This window comes from Mastomys coucha, unplaced genomic scaffold (assembly GCF_008632895.1).
Source record: "Mastomys coucha isolate ucsf_1 unplaced genomic scaffold, UCSF_Mcou_1 pScaffold12, whole genome shotgun sequence".
Lineage (NCBI taxonomy): Eukaryota > Metazoa > Chordata > Mammalia > Rodentia > Muridae > Mastomys > Mastomys coucha.
Window position 1 is genome coordinate 10550524 of NW_022196894.1, and position 16294 is coordinate 10566817.

General features: G+C 43.6%; 1 protein-coding gene across 4 annotated transcripts in view; it reads right to left on the bottom strand.

Moving 5' to 3' along the window:
• Positions 1-246: 246 nt before the first annotated feature.
• The window catches only part of Pdxdc1 (pyridoxal dependent decarboxylase domain containing 1), a 92823-nt gene continuing 76775 nt past the window's right edge, over positions 247-16294 (bottom strand). For all 4 annotated transcript variants that reach the window (XM_031363107.1, XM_031363106.1, XM_031363105.1 and 1 more), the window contains exons 14-23: positions 13174-13237; positions 10814-10902; positions 9048-9153; positions 5621-5792; positions 4958-5076; positions 4555-4676; positions 3532-3624; positions 3325-3421; positions 2278-2382; positions 247-1872 (exon numbers count right to left, since the gene is read on the bottom strand). In XM_031363107.1, the coding sequence (XP_031218967.1) occupies positions 1631-1872; positions 2278-2382; positions 3325-3421; positions 3532-3624; positions 4555-4676; positions 4958-5076; positions 5621-5792; positions 9048-9153; positions 10814-10902; positions 13174-13237 (1209 nt within the window). In that variant the 3' untranslated portion in view covers positions 247-1630. The remainder of the gene's footprint in view (positions 1873-2277; positions 2383-3324; positions 3422-3531; positions 3625-4554; positions 4677-4957; positions 5077-5620; positions 5793-9047; positions 9154-10813; positions 10903-13173; positions 13238-16294) is intronic.

The window sequence follows — 16294 nt, forward strand, 5'->3', positions numbered from 1 at the left end:
GCCTACCTGGTGGTGCACGCCTTTGGTCCTAGCACTTGGAAGGCCTAGGCAGGCAAATCTCGGAGAGTTTGAGGCCAGCCTGGTCTACAATGCAGATTCCAGGATCTACAAAGTGAGTTCCAGGACAGCCAGGACTATTCAGAGAAACCTTGTCTTGAAAAAAACTCAACCACCCCCCATCCCCCATCCCTGCAAACCCTTTTCTTTTATCTGATGAAAAGTTAGGATTTATATGGAGTTCAAAGGTAGCAATTTCAAGAGCCTTTATTTAAGCCAACATCAGATAGTGTCTCAAGGTAAATTCTGTTGCAGCAAAACCAAGGTAACAATTCCAAATGTACAAAAACATTTAAAAATCAATCTTGTTAAAGGTGATAATTTACTCCTCCCCCATGTCACCTGCTATACTTCATTGCACCAAATAAACAGGGAAGACTGTATTTAATCATTTACACCCAAAAAAGGGAAAGACTGCATGTTGACAAGGGGCAGCTGTCAGCAATCACCCCAGTGAACTCAGTGTAATTATAGGCTTCATGTGGTGTAACTAAGGCTCCAACACTGCAGTCCGCAGGAACACCATCTTAGCATCTTCCACTGTTTGACTTTTAGGGACTAGAAAGGCACGGGATGGGGCATCTTAGGGTACTAGAAGTGATACAGTACTTGGGGGAAATAGAAACGGACAGGAATGAGGCAGCAAGCTCTGGCTTGTTGGCCAGGAAGAGGCGACTTCTCTGGCTCTTTCCTGAGCTGGGCTCAGGGTGAGCTTCAAGTAGGAGAAGCTACAGCTACACCATGAGAAGCAGGCCAAAGGCTTGTTTGCTTCAGCCTTACTATGCTGCACAGCAGACGACACTGAACTCGTCATGGTGGCCTCCAGAGGGCTTTCTGTCCCAAATAGACACAAGCACAGTGCACACTGGGCACCAACTTAAAAGCATTACCAGTGTTTGAAAATATGGTCACGAAGAGATCTTAGAGTTAGTTACTATTAACAGGTGAGTCCTTAAATTTGTTTACAAAGAATGTGTAAGGGAGAAAAGGTGCAGCAAGGGACGGGCCTAGTGCCACAGTTCAGGCGGAGAGTCCTTACTTAGGCTCCAGGAAAAGCAGCAATGGGGACAGAAGCTGAGGGGCTTCTGATGCTCTTACTCAGGGTCCTACTGAAACCCATTCCCTGATACCAACCAGTGAGGCAGGTATCTACCCAAACTTGACTGAACTACAGAGCTACTAAGACAGATGGAAGCGAACTTGGAGAGTCACTGTATACAGCCTCATCACAGTTAGATTCAGAGATATGAGAGCAGTGTTTCAAGTGGCAGGTGCTTGAAGTCCATGTGTTCTCTCAGTACAAAATGTGTGGTACAGGAAGAAAGGGTATGCCTATGTTGGACAGGCCAAAATAGTCAATTGTCATTTGTTCTACTTACAGATAAAATAATTAACCGCCCCCTAGAAAGCCTGGTTTTCTGACATGTAGATATATCTGTGCAAAACTCCCAGTTTAGCACAAACTATAGAAGTTTTTATCATATTAACATGTGGCATAGTTCACATCTTCAATAGAACTTCACCTTCCCTGAAACAACAGTTAGTCCAGCCTCCAGCCCAGTACTACTGAGCTTTATCTTAATCGATCCAGCTCCTCTGCCTGTGAGTGGTCATCTTCCTGATGCAGGGCCTCAGTCTGTCCGGGCGTGAGGTCAGCAGCCCTGGGAGACTGCTCGGGGCCGTGGGCCTCCAGGCTGTCGTGCTCTAGCCCACTGGACAGCTGGTCCACCTTTTCCAGGTCTTCAACGTGGCTGACTGAGCTGGTCTCACTCACAGCATCTGAGCCTCTCAGGGACCTTTTAAAAGGCTTCTGACCTAGAGACATGAGACGAACTATCCTGAAACTGGTGGTACATGCAAAGGCTCTGTGGTCCTGCATGGTCATTGATTTTGCAGAAATGCTGGAATTCTGTCTTAGAAGCATCTCAGAGGTGAGACGGGAACTAAAGAAGATTGTGACACTAAAATGCTCCGCACGTCAGTGCACTTCAATTAAATCAATGCTTGCCTTTGGAGTACCATGGAGGCATTTCTATGGGAATATATCGAAGGTGTATGTTTCAGTGGAGGGAATGGAATTTTGGATTTGGATTAAAGAAAACAAAGGCACATAAGGGAACAAGTGAGGAATCTCAACAGCATTTAGAGTTCATTCCCTAAGAGGAATAGAACTGGTTTTCTTCTATTAATGACAATGAAATGTGGAGAGGTTTAACCCACCTGGAAGCCTCTGTTTGCTTCGAGTGCCTAAGGGTGTGGGAGGTGGTGTCACTCCAGTCCCTTGTACTTTGTGGACATAGGTGTATTCTGTGGACTCCAGACAGCCTGTAAGAAAAAGGGGTGGCAGAAGCTCCTGACATAAGCATCCTGAGATGCCATTTGCCCTCAGCTGGCTTTGTGCTCTAACCAGATCTGTAGCCATTTGGCTCCCCACTGACTCTGACTGGAGCAAACCCAGCCTGCAGCTGCTCACATCTCTTCTCAGCCTCCAGTCCTGAAGTGCTCAGTCAGTGTGTGCAATGTGCTGGGACCCACCTTCAGCTGGGAAATGCACTTTAGCATGAAAGAGCAGATGATCCTCCTAATGGCTGACGTCTGACAGATAAAGCATTACTTGTGCATGGTGCTTTGAGACAAAGTCTCACATAACCCTGATTGGCAACCTTCAGCCTCCTAAATGCCAGGATTATATTCTTGGGCCACCATACTAGGAAAATCTAATGATGTCTTTGGGTACTGTGAGAATCCAGCCATTATTTTCTGGAAAAGGACCAAAGGAAGGAACATCACATTTTGGGAGCATTTCTTTGGTAGGATAGGAAAGATGCCACAGCCTTTATCTCCCAGAAGGTTGGTAATACTGCTAGTCACTGTTTTTTTTTTTTTAAAAATATCCAGTGCTGTGTGCTATAATCATTAGGCTCCCCTTTCAGAAGGAGCCCTGTCCTGCACAGAATACTCAGGAGGGCTGGAAGGAACAACAGCCCTTACTATGCCAGTGTCGACACTGCACTGCTCCCAGACCTGGCCAACTGGACATCCGTGTTCTTGTTCCAAGGAAGTGCAATGCACATGGGATCAAGCATCTACCTGCTTTCTCACTGTTTCCACAGAGACTGGGGAAGACGACATGGAAGTAGGAGCAGTCTCAGATTCCTGGCAGAGAATCAGGGAGGTCTAAAAGCACGAAGGTACTAGGAGCTAAAGGCATCTGGTCAAACTCTGAAGTAACAGATATCGGCATAGACCAGTAGTGAGAAGTCCTACCTGCTGTTAAGTTAAAACTTCTTCCCTTTTGTGAAGCCTGGACTGGAGAGAACCAATTCAGCATGGATCCTACTACAGGGATTTGCCGCAGCACTCCCTGCAAAAATATAACCCTCATTTAGGACCGCCCATTGAGCCCTTGTTCAGGACCACCTGTTGAGCCTGTTCCCCAGGATGCCAGCCTGGAGAGTCCTGACAGGAACCTACCTCTTCCAGAAGCCGCTCCTCATTTGCCTTCTGTAGCTGAACCTGAGCCTCCTGAATTCCCTTCCGAACAACTTCTGTCATGTTCTCTAGAAGCTATAAAACCAAGAAAGATAACTGTCTAAGCTTCTTGTCCAGGGCCTACAACTATTTACACAGTCAACAGCATTGGTGACATTTTCCCAGAAGTCTAATATGTTAGAATTCTGCACTGAAATACATGAGTTAAAGTTAAAATTGAAAATTAAGGCCGGGCAGTGGTGGCACACGCCTTTAATTCCAGCACTTGGTAGGCAGAGGCAGATGGATTTCTGAGTTTGAGGACAGCCTGGTCTACAGAGTGAGTTCCAGGACAGCCAGGGCTACACAGAGAAACCCTGTGTCGAAAAAAAACAAAACAAAAAACAAAAAAAGAAAAAAATTAAACAGAAAAAGATGAAAGCTCATGCAGACCAAAGCAGATATAACTTTTATCCGGCCTCATTTGCCAAACAAGAGAAATAACTACTTACATTCATAATGTTACTAGCACAGTTTAATGCTGAGACAAAGTCGGAATACCCAAGCCTGGGAAAAACCCAAAGTCTAAAAGTCTAACCAAGAGCGAATGCAGCTCCTTGGCCTTTTCAAGGCTGGGTCCTCCAGCCTTGTAGGCTAGTCTTCCTTGCTATCCAACACTTGTGCTGTTTGTCATTAAGACCATCTCCTTTTAGGAAATATTACCTCAGGATACTGCAGAGGTGAGCAAGTTCTCAAAAGCTCAGCTCTCCTAAGCCACAGTACTGGCTCACACTGCTGCCACAGTACTGGCTCACACTGCTGTTTCTTTTCCCACATTGCCTGGTGAGTTTACTGGGGGCAGCAACTGTGAAAAGGCCTCCTGGCATTCCTGATGCCTGGCATAACCCTAGATCACAGGTCTTAGCATAGGACCAACATTTGAGAAAGAAAGAAATGAACGGACAGTGCCATGTGTCCCACTGCAAAATTCAGGAAAGACATGAAACTCTGATTAGTCTTACAGACCCTCGAGTTCTCCTCAATCTCCCGGGCTGTGACTGCAATGGTCTCTACCAGCTCAGAAACGTCCACATCATCACTTGCCATGCCAATGTAAATGCAGCTCTTCATGCTTTTGTACTCAGGGCCTGAGGGAAGAAACAGGCAAGGCTGGCTCCTAGGTCCTCAGCCCAGGGCCTTACTGACTGTCAAAGGGGCTTCCTGCCTAGGGAGAGGAGGAGTCCTCTGATATAGGAAGGGAAGGCTGGAGAGTTGTAGAGGGAGGGCAACATTACTTTGAGAAACACTTCATCTCTGGCTGGTCCTACACCAGAATTCCCCACCCCTGTGGTGATACAAAGCAGCTTCCTTAAGACAGTTAGACATGGTCTTCCTAAAGTTTACAGTGACTTAGAAAAGCAGTTCTTACCCATTTTAAATGTGAGGTCAGATTCCAGTTCATTTAACTTTTTCAGAAGTCCAGTGTGTATTTTTTCCCCCTCTGGATCAGATTTCAAACTGGTGTCATCATCATTAGCATGCTCATACCTAAAAACATGAGACAGCAGTAACAAATCTAAGAGTGAGTATTTCTTCAGAAAGGACTATGGGTGATGAACACAGATGTACAGTTATGAGTGTGAAGAGGAACAAATGGCCATATGTTATGATTAAAACAACCACCATCTTTCAATAATGTTGTAAGCCTCAGTCTATGGCCCAGGAAAGCAATTTTTCAAAGGAAAAGGAAACATGAGAGGAGAGAAAGGTGGGCCACCAGAAGACAGTGAGGCCAATATAGCTCTCTCCCATTTTCTCATTTATAAAGCTCTGTATATCCCATATAGTAATCATTTGTCTACCATGTGTCTGTCCCGGGCACTTGTGAATTAGCACACAGTGAACCCTGACTAAGTTCAATGCTGGACCAACTGTCTACAATAGGCCTCTGTAAATACCCAGAGATCTGTAAATACCTCATGAGATCTTAGCAAATATACTCTAATTCCACCTGGATATGTGAGTAGTAACAGGACTCACTTGTGCTTTGACAAAGTAGTCTTTCACATTATGTAGCAAGCCAAATCATTACCTGACAACTCCGATTCCAGGCCAGTTTGGGTCATCAACATACAGGAGCCCTGCTGTCCCCTCTACCTCCTGCTTGAATTCTTCCCGTAGCTGTAGTGTACAGGTCAGAACTGGCAGTTTGCTTTGGATGCAGGTGATGAGTTGATCTACATCCTCTCCTCGAGTTCCTAACACTGAGAACACCCACAGAATGTATGAGAAATGATTAAAGGAAGTTTGTTTGCTTTTTTTTCTCCCCTCTGGAGATAGGGATTCACTCTGTAGTTGAGGCCAGCCTCTAACTCATGGCAATCCTCCTGTTTCAACTCCCAAAATGCTGGAATCATGGATATGAGCTACTAATTATGCTTGACTTAAAATTTTTTAAACAAAAGTTGTTCCATGTAGCTATGGAAGAACCAAGGTGATGAAAAGTAATACACTTAAGAGTTGAGATGATGGTTTGCTCCCTTGCTGAAGTGCTTGCTGTACAGGCATGACAAACAGTCTGGAGTGGATCTCCATGGATCATTACATAAAATTGGGTATCATGGTCTACACCTGTAATTAGCACTGGGGAAGTAGAGACTAGCTCAGTAAGCTCCAACATTAAGCAAGAAATTCTGTCCTAAAAGAATAAGGTAGACAGAGATAAAACACATGCAACAGAGACCTCTGGCTTCAACATGAACACACACAGAAACACATACCATACACATACATTTTTAAAGACTGGGCCGACAAGGCTCAGTGGTAAAGGTGCTTGCCACCCAATGTGGCAAACTAAGCTTGATCCCTGGCACCCACATGGTCAGTAGGAGGAGAGAACCAAGCCCATAAGTCCTCTGACTTTCACACGCACATGCCCATCTCACACAATCAACACACATATAAATAATGAGCAAATAAACTAACAATTTAGCCTAATTGCTGCTCCACAGAAAACAGCTGCTCTCTAGATTTAATGCAAAATGGAGCTCTCTACCTAGAAGCCATTTTCTCACAAAGGCATGACTCAGGTTACACATATCCTGTCATAGACTAAAACAAGAGGGCAGGTTCTTGACTTATATGCAAATATTAATAGAAGGGAATGTTCTGGCAGGTTTCTATCAGGAAGGGGGCAGGGACACTGTGCCAGTGCCACTGGGACACACAGAATCATGGCAAGCCAGCTTTAGAGGCCTCTGGAGTTTGGAGGTACAGGAGCCTTGACAGTCTGCCATCCTTCCTTTGGGCTCACAGGGTGCCTTATCTCTGGCAGTCTCCAGCACTGCCTTCAGGGCCGGGGTTGAGGCTATCAGCAAGCTCCAAAATGGTCTTTTCTTTGCAGGGCAAATTTTCTTATTTTAATGAGCTTGAGAAAATATCTTTGCAAAAATATGGACATCTCATGAAAAAAACCACCAAACATTTTCTTAAACTGTTTTAAGTCTTATCATAAAAAGCACAACCAATTTTTTTACTATCTCCCCAACCTCAGCTTTTTTTTTTTAAAAAAAAAGATTTATTTATTATATGAAAGTACACTCTAGCTGTCTTCAGACATACCAGAGAGCATCAGATCTCATTATGGATGGTTGTGAGCCACCGTGTGGTTGCTGGGATTTGAACTCAGGACCTTCATCAGAACAGTCAGTGTTCTTAACCCCTGAGACATCTTCTCTAGCCCCATGCTTTTAAAAACTGATCTATAACAAAGGTGTGGTGGCTGGGCAGTGGTTGCATATGCCTTTAATCCCACCACTTGGGAGGCAGAGGCAGGCAAATCTCTTTGAGTTCAAAGCTAACATGGTTTACAAAGTGTTTCAGGCCCGTGAAAGGTACAAAGTGAGATCTGTCTTCAAAGAAAAGAGGAATTTAAAAACTGCGTATTTACAAGGTATCATGGGCTACCTTGATACATGTACTATTAAATGATCAAATCTGGGAAAAGCCTATCTCTCCAAATATTTACCATCTCTTTTAGAACATAGGCAATGTCTTCAAATAGCTTTTTAGTGCATTACCATTAAACTATGGTCACTCACCATGCGACAGAACAAAGAGCTTATTCTTCCTGTCTAGTTGTTTTATTAGTGGCTGAGAGGGCACATTTCATATTCTGTTTTAACTTCACAGATTTTACCTGCACTGCTTTCTCAAATGTTTAAAACAGTGAGCCTACTCTATCAGAATCATGAAGGGAACTTTTAAAAGTATAAACATCTAAGAACTTCTGGAGGGTTGGCCACAAGGAGAATCCTGGAGTGTGGTATAGCAGGGGACTGCCCCATCCCTATAATTTGCCTTATACATGTCTATCTTTCATTATGTATATTAAACCATATTACATACCTTAAATATATACTATTAAATATCTACTACTCAAAAATGCAATTAGGGAAAAACAAGAATGCATACCTGGGCTCCATTCCAGACACACAATGTTAAAGGTCTGGAAGTAGCCCACCTGGGTAGTTTTTTGGGGAAAGGGCTCTTTTTTTATTGAAAAAAATTTGATCATGTTTTCTTCTTTCCCAATTCCTCCCAGATCCTCTTACCTTCCTACCCACACAACTTTATGGTCTCTCTTTCAAAACAAAACAAGAGACCAAAAAAAAAAAAAAAAAAAAAAAAAAAAAAAAAACCCACAACAACAACAACAAAAAAAACCCAAAGACCCAAGAAACAAACAAGAAACACAACACTTCCTCCACCCAAAAATAACCCCAGAGTCAAAACCAAAAAGACCAATAAGAGGTGGCAGGGAGGGGAGCCAAAACAAAGGGACGAAAGTTCACAACCACCATTGAGTTTGTTCTGTGTTGGTCAACTACTCCTGGCAGGTGAAGTGTGGACGATGGTGCTGACTTCCTCTTTACCAGCAGCAGGTTCTTTGTTGGGAGTGGGGTCACCTATGTCTACTTGCACTGGCAATGCTGGGGACCCTGTCTGGCTTGATTCTGCAGGCCTGTGCATGTTGCCACAGTCTCCGTGAGTGCTGAAAGGATTTAAAGCTCCACAGGTTATTCAGATGTGCACTTGGACATGAGAAGTAACAGAATAGAAAGTCTAGAATCACATGATATCAAAACACAGGAATCGAATGCTTCAAGATGTCTCACTCTATTAGTGAGAAGTTATGGTAAAACTTAAATTTAGCCTTAAAGAAAAGCTCCTTTGGCCAGAAGTGGTTCCACACACCTTTAGGTCCAGGACTGAGGAGGCAGAGGCAGGTAGATCTCTGTGAGTTTGGGGACAACCTGGTCTATAGAGTTTCAGGACAGCCAGGACTATTAAACAGAGAAACCTTCTCTTCAAAAACCAAAAAAGAAAAGCACTTTCAAAGAGAGATGCTGCAAATTCCAGGAGAGCAGAATTATTGTAAGGTAGGCCCACTCATCCAACTGCTGGCCATCAGCAGGTATGATGGAACTCTTTGAGTGGCAGAGCTGCAATTGCCTTACCTTCTGCTGTCATCAGAGGACTGAACCGAACACATGTGCCATCTACCTCCAGGTCTATGACAGTGAGGCCACACTGAGGCATCAACTGTTTCAACTGTTCTCCCAACTGCAGGGAAAAGGACAGAGAATACTCCTGCAACAGGGACTTAAATATCTTGGTTACTTCCCCCCCTCCCCTTCCCATACTAAAATGGCTTCTGGAGCTAGTTCCCCTTATTCTTCAGGGTATCTTTCAATACTTAATAGCAATTTTTTGTTTCCCGTGCTGGGAACAGAACCCTGGGGACTTTGCCCTCCACCTACCCCTAGCCCCCCCACCTTCCTTTTCCAATTGACAGTTCATTTTATGTTATTCTAAATACAAATTCACTTTAGCAAAACATGCAATACAGTTAAGCCAAAAATATGAAATAAAAGTGAGGCACATCCTCCTAACATTTGAGTGTTAACATGCAGTTTATTTCCTAGGGTCTTTTGTCTGTGTTTATAACAAAACATGGTATTCTATACACTTTAAGAAACTCATATGTGTGCGTGAAGGCACACATTTGTGTGTGTGCATTGTTATGTGGAGACCAGAGATCAGTACTGGGTTTTTCCCAGTCACTCTCCACCTTACTTCTAAGACAGGACCTCTCATTGAAACTGGAGCCTATCAGTTTGCGTGTGCTGTCTGTCCCTGAGCTCCCTGACCACCCATCCCTGCATTCTTACGCTGTCTGTCCCATGAGCTCCCTGACCACCCATCCCTGCATTCTTACGCTGTCTGTCCCATGAGCTCCCTGACCACCCATTCCTGCTCTTAGTGCTGTCTGTCCCACGAGCTCCCTGACCACCCATCCCTGCATTCTTACGCTGTCTGTCCCATGAGCTCCCTGACCACCATTCCTGCATTCTTAGTGCTGAATTGTAGGTATGCTGCTGTACCTGACTGTTTTTTTTTACCACGAGTGCTAGAGAACTGAACTCAGGTTCATGCTTACACTGCAAGCACTTGATCACAGAGCTATCTACTCAGCTCCAATACATGGCTTCTTTTCCATCTCATTTGTGCTGATTATTTTTCCATCTGTTTTAAACATTTGGGTACAGATTTATAACAGATGCTTTGAATGCACTGCATGGATGTATTATATCTTATTCATTAAAGCCTAGGAAATGACACTGCTGTGAACATCTTTACCTTATTGAGAACACTTAAGTCTAAAATCTAGAGGTACTACATACATTCAGTGTTCAAAAAGCTATTAAAGTAGAATGCTGGCCTACTTTGCCCGACTGCCATAGGTGCTCAGGAACACCTGTTCCTTCTGATGCACTCGTTTTGTTTTTGACACAGGGTCTTACTATGTAGCTTTGGCTGTTCTGGGACCATAGAAAATAAGTTGGCCTCAAACTCCTGGAGATCCACCTGCCTCTGCCTCCCAAATGCTGGGATTAAAGGCATGTACCACCACACCCAGCTTTAGCAACTCTCTTATTGCCTAAAGCAGATGTACTGTGTGTGGGCCAGGCTTTACATGCTATTTTATTGTCTTACACAGCAATTAGGAAATGGTCACAGAAGCAAAGTGAGTGGCTTGCTAGAGGTAACAGTGTGTGATGTGGTAATATGATTTAGAACAGAACAAGCCTGGTGTCTCTGTATGAAGTTCCTTCCTGTGGGTATGCTAACCAACCACACATGACCATTTTATAGCAGGTGTGAGGCCAGATGACACTGTTCTAGATGTAAAGAAGAAAAAATAGAGAGCAGCCATCTTTACCCAGCGGTTCAGCGCATCACAGGAGTGTCTCTCCCGGCCAACTGCTACAGGTGCCATGTTGGATACAGGAACACCTTTAGACACTGGATCTGAGGCCAAACACAGAAGAGACTCACTCCCAGAAACAAAGCTACAATAAACATTACAACTCAATCCATCAACAGCATCATATAGTAATGAAATCAAAATGTCTGACAGGTTAATGTCCAATACTTTTCTGATGAACTAAGTAACTTCTCAATGCATTTTCTATAATAGGATTTTTGTTGTTGCTGTTCTTCAAGACAGGGTTTCTCTTGTGTAGCCTTAGCAGTTATGACATTTTCTCTATAGATCAGGCTGGCCTTGAACTCAGAGATCTGCCTGCCTCGGCCTTCCAAGTGCTGAGTTTAAAGGCATGCACCACTGATGCCCATAGGATTCTTAATTTTCTTTTTTTAAAAACATTGTTTTCAACTCCAGCCTGGTGGTGCACATTTATAAAGTCTCAGCTTTTAGTAAAGCTAAGGCAAAGGGCTGTTATGAGTTCAAGGCCAGCCTGGGTCCCAGGGGAAGATTATATCTTAAAAAAAGAAAAGTTCCCTTTCAACGAATTTCAAAAGGAAATCAAAGAAATGTAAAAATACCATAAAGAAAATAAAACCCACTGTGTATCAAGCTAAAGCCATTGAAAAGTGGTAGGGCTCTGACAGAGGGAGACTGAGCCCATGCAGACAGGAAGGTGAACATTTAGTGGGAACAGTAATAAAAGCAGGAGGGGGAGGAGTCTGAAGCAGGAGCACTGCTCCAAGCTAAAGCCAGCCTGGCCTACAGAATGACATCCTGTCACAAAGAACAAAGAGAAAGAAAAGGAATGAAGAGACGAGTATTTGAAGCAGCACTGCCACAACCACATTTAAGGGGAGAGTAGTGTTTCTAGAACACTAGAAAGAAAGGGCCAGTGTGACTAAGGCATAATGACCGGAGGAAGCAGGGATCAGGAAGGAGGCAGATTCGACAGGCAGCGCCTTGTGGGTATGGTGTGGAGCCCTAGATGCTGATGGCTATGAGCAGGCTGATGTGACTTGTAACGTTCACTCATTTTCATGCAGAGGTGCTTGGAGGGGACTCTGTGCAATATGGGAATGTCAGTGTCACCTAGATGAAAGTTAATGTGCCTTAGACTAGGCTGGTGGCATGCTGGTCATTTTTTGTCTTTTTTTTTTTCTTCCCCTGCAGTATTGAGGATTAAAACCTAGTGCCATCTGAATGCTAGAAATTGCTATATCCCCAGCACGGTCCATTCTTTAAAAACAGAGGTTTTTTTTGACAGGGTTTCTCTGTTTTGGTTTTTAGAGACAGGGTTTCTCTGTATAGCTCTGACTATCCTGGAACTCACTCTGTAGACCATGTTGGCCTTGAATTCAGAAATCCATCTGCCTCTGCTTCCTGAGTGCTGGGATTGAAGGCGTGCACCACCACTGCCTGGCTTGTTCTCTAGTTCTAACTTGATCTCAAACTCAGAAATTCCTTGCCTCTGGCTCTCCAGTACTGAGATTGTAAGAGTGTGTCACTTCACCAGGCTAAAACAGATTCTTAAGCCCAGCATTCAGGAGGCACAGACAGGTTAATCATTGTGAGTTTCAGGCTAACCTAGTTTATAAAGCAAGTTCTAGGCCAGCCTGAACAAGAAGAAGGTGGGGTAGGGGAAAAGAGTGAGTGAGAGGAAGGAGGGGAGACAGAGACAGACAGACAGACAGGCAGGCAGACAGACAGACAGATTGACTCTTGGATCTATCCTCCTATATCACAATACTTGAGAAGCATCTTAGGAGCTGAAAGCTAGCAGGGGAATAAGAGCTTTGACGTCCATACCTTTTCTTCCTCATGTGACTCCTAAAAACATGTCTAGAAATACAATTCTTTTTTAAAAAGTCACTCTCCTTAAAGGAACTTTGAGAACAAAGCAAATGTTGTAAGTTAACAACTCGTCTTTCTATGCACCATCCTTTAGCTGGCTCAGCCAAGGTAGGATCTGGGAGTTCTTGGTTTACTCACAGGCACTTAGCATGAGAATGCTTGTGGAAACTGTTATATTTTTCTATGACTGAAGATTTTATCAATAAAAACATATAGAATTTAATTTTATGTGATATTAAATTTAAGGCATGAAAACACACACACACACACACACACACACACACTTTGTTTTTTTTGAGAGACAGGGTTTCTCTGTGTAGCCCTGGCTATACTGGAACTCACTCTGTAGATCAGGCTAGTCTCCCAGCTCACAGATATCTGCCTGCCTTTGTCTCCCTAGTGCTGGGATTAAAGGCCTATGCCACCACACCTGGCACAAAAAATTTTTTTTAATCACCTACTTGAGGCTGGTAATTCCTGGGAAAATCGGAACACCACCACTGGAGAACTGAGCTCATCTTCCACCTGCAGAGAGAAATGTGCTGTTACAACACTGAAGAAAGGCTGAACAACAGAGGACAGACAGTATCTTTGGAAAGAAAATAGGCAGAAATACTGCTTGTACACAAATGTTAAAAGGCTCAAAGGCTGTAACTGGCCTGAGGTGACCAATGAAAATGATGGTCCCTCACTCTCTTGACCCAACAGACCCTATGAAGTCATGTATAAACAAGCAACTTAAAAAAAAAAAAAGCGTATGAGTCAACCAAAGTATGCTTGGTATCCACAGAGGCCAGAAAAGGGTACTGGATACCCTGGAACTAGAGTTACATACTAGTGTGAGCCATTAGTCAGTGCTGAGAACCAAACCTGGGTCTTCTGCAAGAATAGCAACTGTTCCTCAGGACCTTTTCATACTCAGGGATTTTTAGAAAACCTTTCATTATCTTTTATAACAGAACTCATGTCCTTCTGGCAATGCTCAGACTGGCAGCCTAAAACATACCAGTGTACTGTCAGACAAGTGGCTCAATGTATTTCCTAATGGATGACAGTGATAACTGCATTACTCCGATATGATATGCTTCCCTCTCCACATTCAGCCAAACCAGGCTTTACCATACAACAAAACAACAATCTGTGGCAGGCTTTTTTGTTGGGAGCATCTCTGTAGATGCTTTCTTTCAGCATTTAACAGTTGGAATCTATCACTGAAATTCTGAATCCTATGTAATTAAATTATACTGTGGCTGATAAACTCATTAATAAAACCACAACAAGGAAGTTCCTACGCACACACAGAAAGCAGCTGGTCCATCAATTTTTCTAATGTTTTTTAGGTCATTGTTTTGAGAGATAAGGTTTCATTGTGTAGCTGGCCTGGAACTCAATATGTAAACCAGGCTGGTCTTGAATTTAAGAGAAATCTTCCTGCTTCTGTCTCCAAACTGCTGAGATTAAATGTGTGTACCGCCAGGCCTGGCTCTACTAATACTTTAAGGATGTATGTGGATGAGATTCTGATCAGGCAAGAGCTATATTTAAATTTAATTTTTATATTTAAATTTGCTAATTATTTGTTGAGCTGGTATTTATAATGCTTTCATCTGTCATCTCTAACTTTCATATGAACAAAATTATTAATGCCTTTAAAGGAATAAAGATTCATTGTTTAAGCAGAATGGGGTAAGTTCCACAAGCACGGAGGACTGTGGAAAGATTTTGGAACTTTGAGCTAGAAGAGCCAATGGCTGTTAAAAACTCTGTGGGATGGTCTGTGGTAGCTTGGAGGATCATGTGGAGAACAGTGCAGAGATAGAGGCCTGGCTTGTGAAATTTCAGAGGGAAGATTAAAGACTCTTATCAGGGCCATGTTGTTTTGATTGTGAAGATTCCGTGGTTTTGGTTAGCTGGGGCTGAAGTATCAGCTGTGATTAACAAGATACCAGAACTACTAAAGCGAAAACTTTGCATTACTGGGACTATTGATGCTGCTTAGCTGGAGCTAAGAAATTAGCGGTGATTAAGAAGAGACCAGCATCATTGAGGTGACATCTTCTGGGAAGTGTTTTCTGAGAGCACAAAGAGGCTGTGTTCCAGAGATAGCCAAGGTTGTACCTTGTGCTGCAGCAGGACTTGGTAATGTGTAAGAGTCACTCAGGTGGTACTGGTTTTGAAGGCATGAAGGGGTCATGAAGAGCAGCTGAGGCTCAGCACTGTGAGAGGCCATGGGAGGCCATTGGTGAAGGTGCAGCCTCAGTTGCAATTGATGGCCCAGGACTGAAGGGGTCATGCAAAGGAGTCGAGGCTTGGCACCATGAAGAGAGCCTATGAGAGGCTATTGGTAAAGCCTAGTTACAGTGGAAGACAGTGTTTTAGTGATGCCAGTACCATGCAATGACCACCAAGGACTGCAGCAGCAGTGGAGTACAGGAATCTGAAGCCTAGAAGCCAAGATGTGTGCTACAAAGGGCAGAGCTGGAGAAGTGACCAAAGCCCTTGGAGGAGCCCAGAAGATCGTGCATTGGATCATAGACATTGGATTTGATTTTGATTGTGACTGTGCCCTGATATTTTTTCCCTCTTGAAGGAAGAAAGTATTTTAGTGGAGCCCACAGTTAAGAGACCTTGAATTTTAAAAGATATTGGACATTTTAAATTGATTGAACTTTTAATATGTAAAGACTATGGAACGTTAGATCTTGGGGATGAATAAGAAAGTAAGGGTTGAGGCTTAATAGTGATGTGTTTGTGTCAGGTTGACAAGGGGTCAATTGTACTGGCTGGTTTTGTGTGCAAACTTGACACAGGCTGGAGTTATCACAGAGAAGGGAGCTTCAGTTGGGGAAGTGCCTCCATGAGATCCAGCTGTGGGGCATTTTCTCAATTAGTGATCAAGTGGGTAGGGCCCCTTGTGGGTGGTGCCATCCCTGGGCTGGAAGTCTTGGGTTCTATAAGAGAGCAGGCTGAGCAAGCCAGGAGAAGCAAGCCAGTAAGAAACATCACTCCATGGCCTCTGCATCAGCCCCTGCTTCTTGACCGGCTTGAGTTCTAGTCCTGACTTCCTTTGGTGATAAACAGTAATATGGAAGTAAGCTGAATAAACCCTTTCCTCCCCAACTTGCTTCTTGGTCATGATGTTTGTGCAGGAATAGAAACTCTGACTAAGACAAATAACAGAAGGGCCTGGACATGTCTTGCAGACTCTAAGATAACACAGGGGTCAGCCCAGACTAATCCCCAGAAAAACTTTCAATCACCATAGGTGAAGAAAACAAGATATTCCATGACAAAGTCAAATCAGCTACAGAAGGTACAAGAAGGAAGACACCAATACAAGGTTAACTACAAACCATGAAGCAGGAAATAATTTCACACCAGCAAAGCCAAAAGAAGAAATGTGTACATGCAAAAAGAAGCAAACAAACCCAAGAGGAGTAGACAATAAGAAATAACCATGGGAGGCAGAGGCAGGCAGATTTCTGAGTTCGAGGCCAGCCTGGTCTACTGAGTGAGTTCCAGGACACCCAGGGCTACACAGAGAAACCCTGTCTCGAAAAAACCAAAACCAAAAAAAAAAAA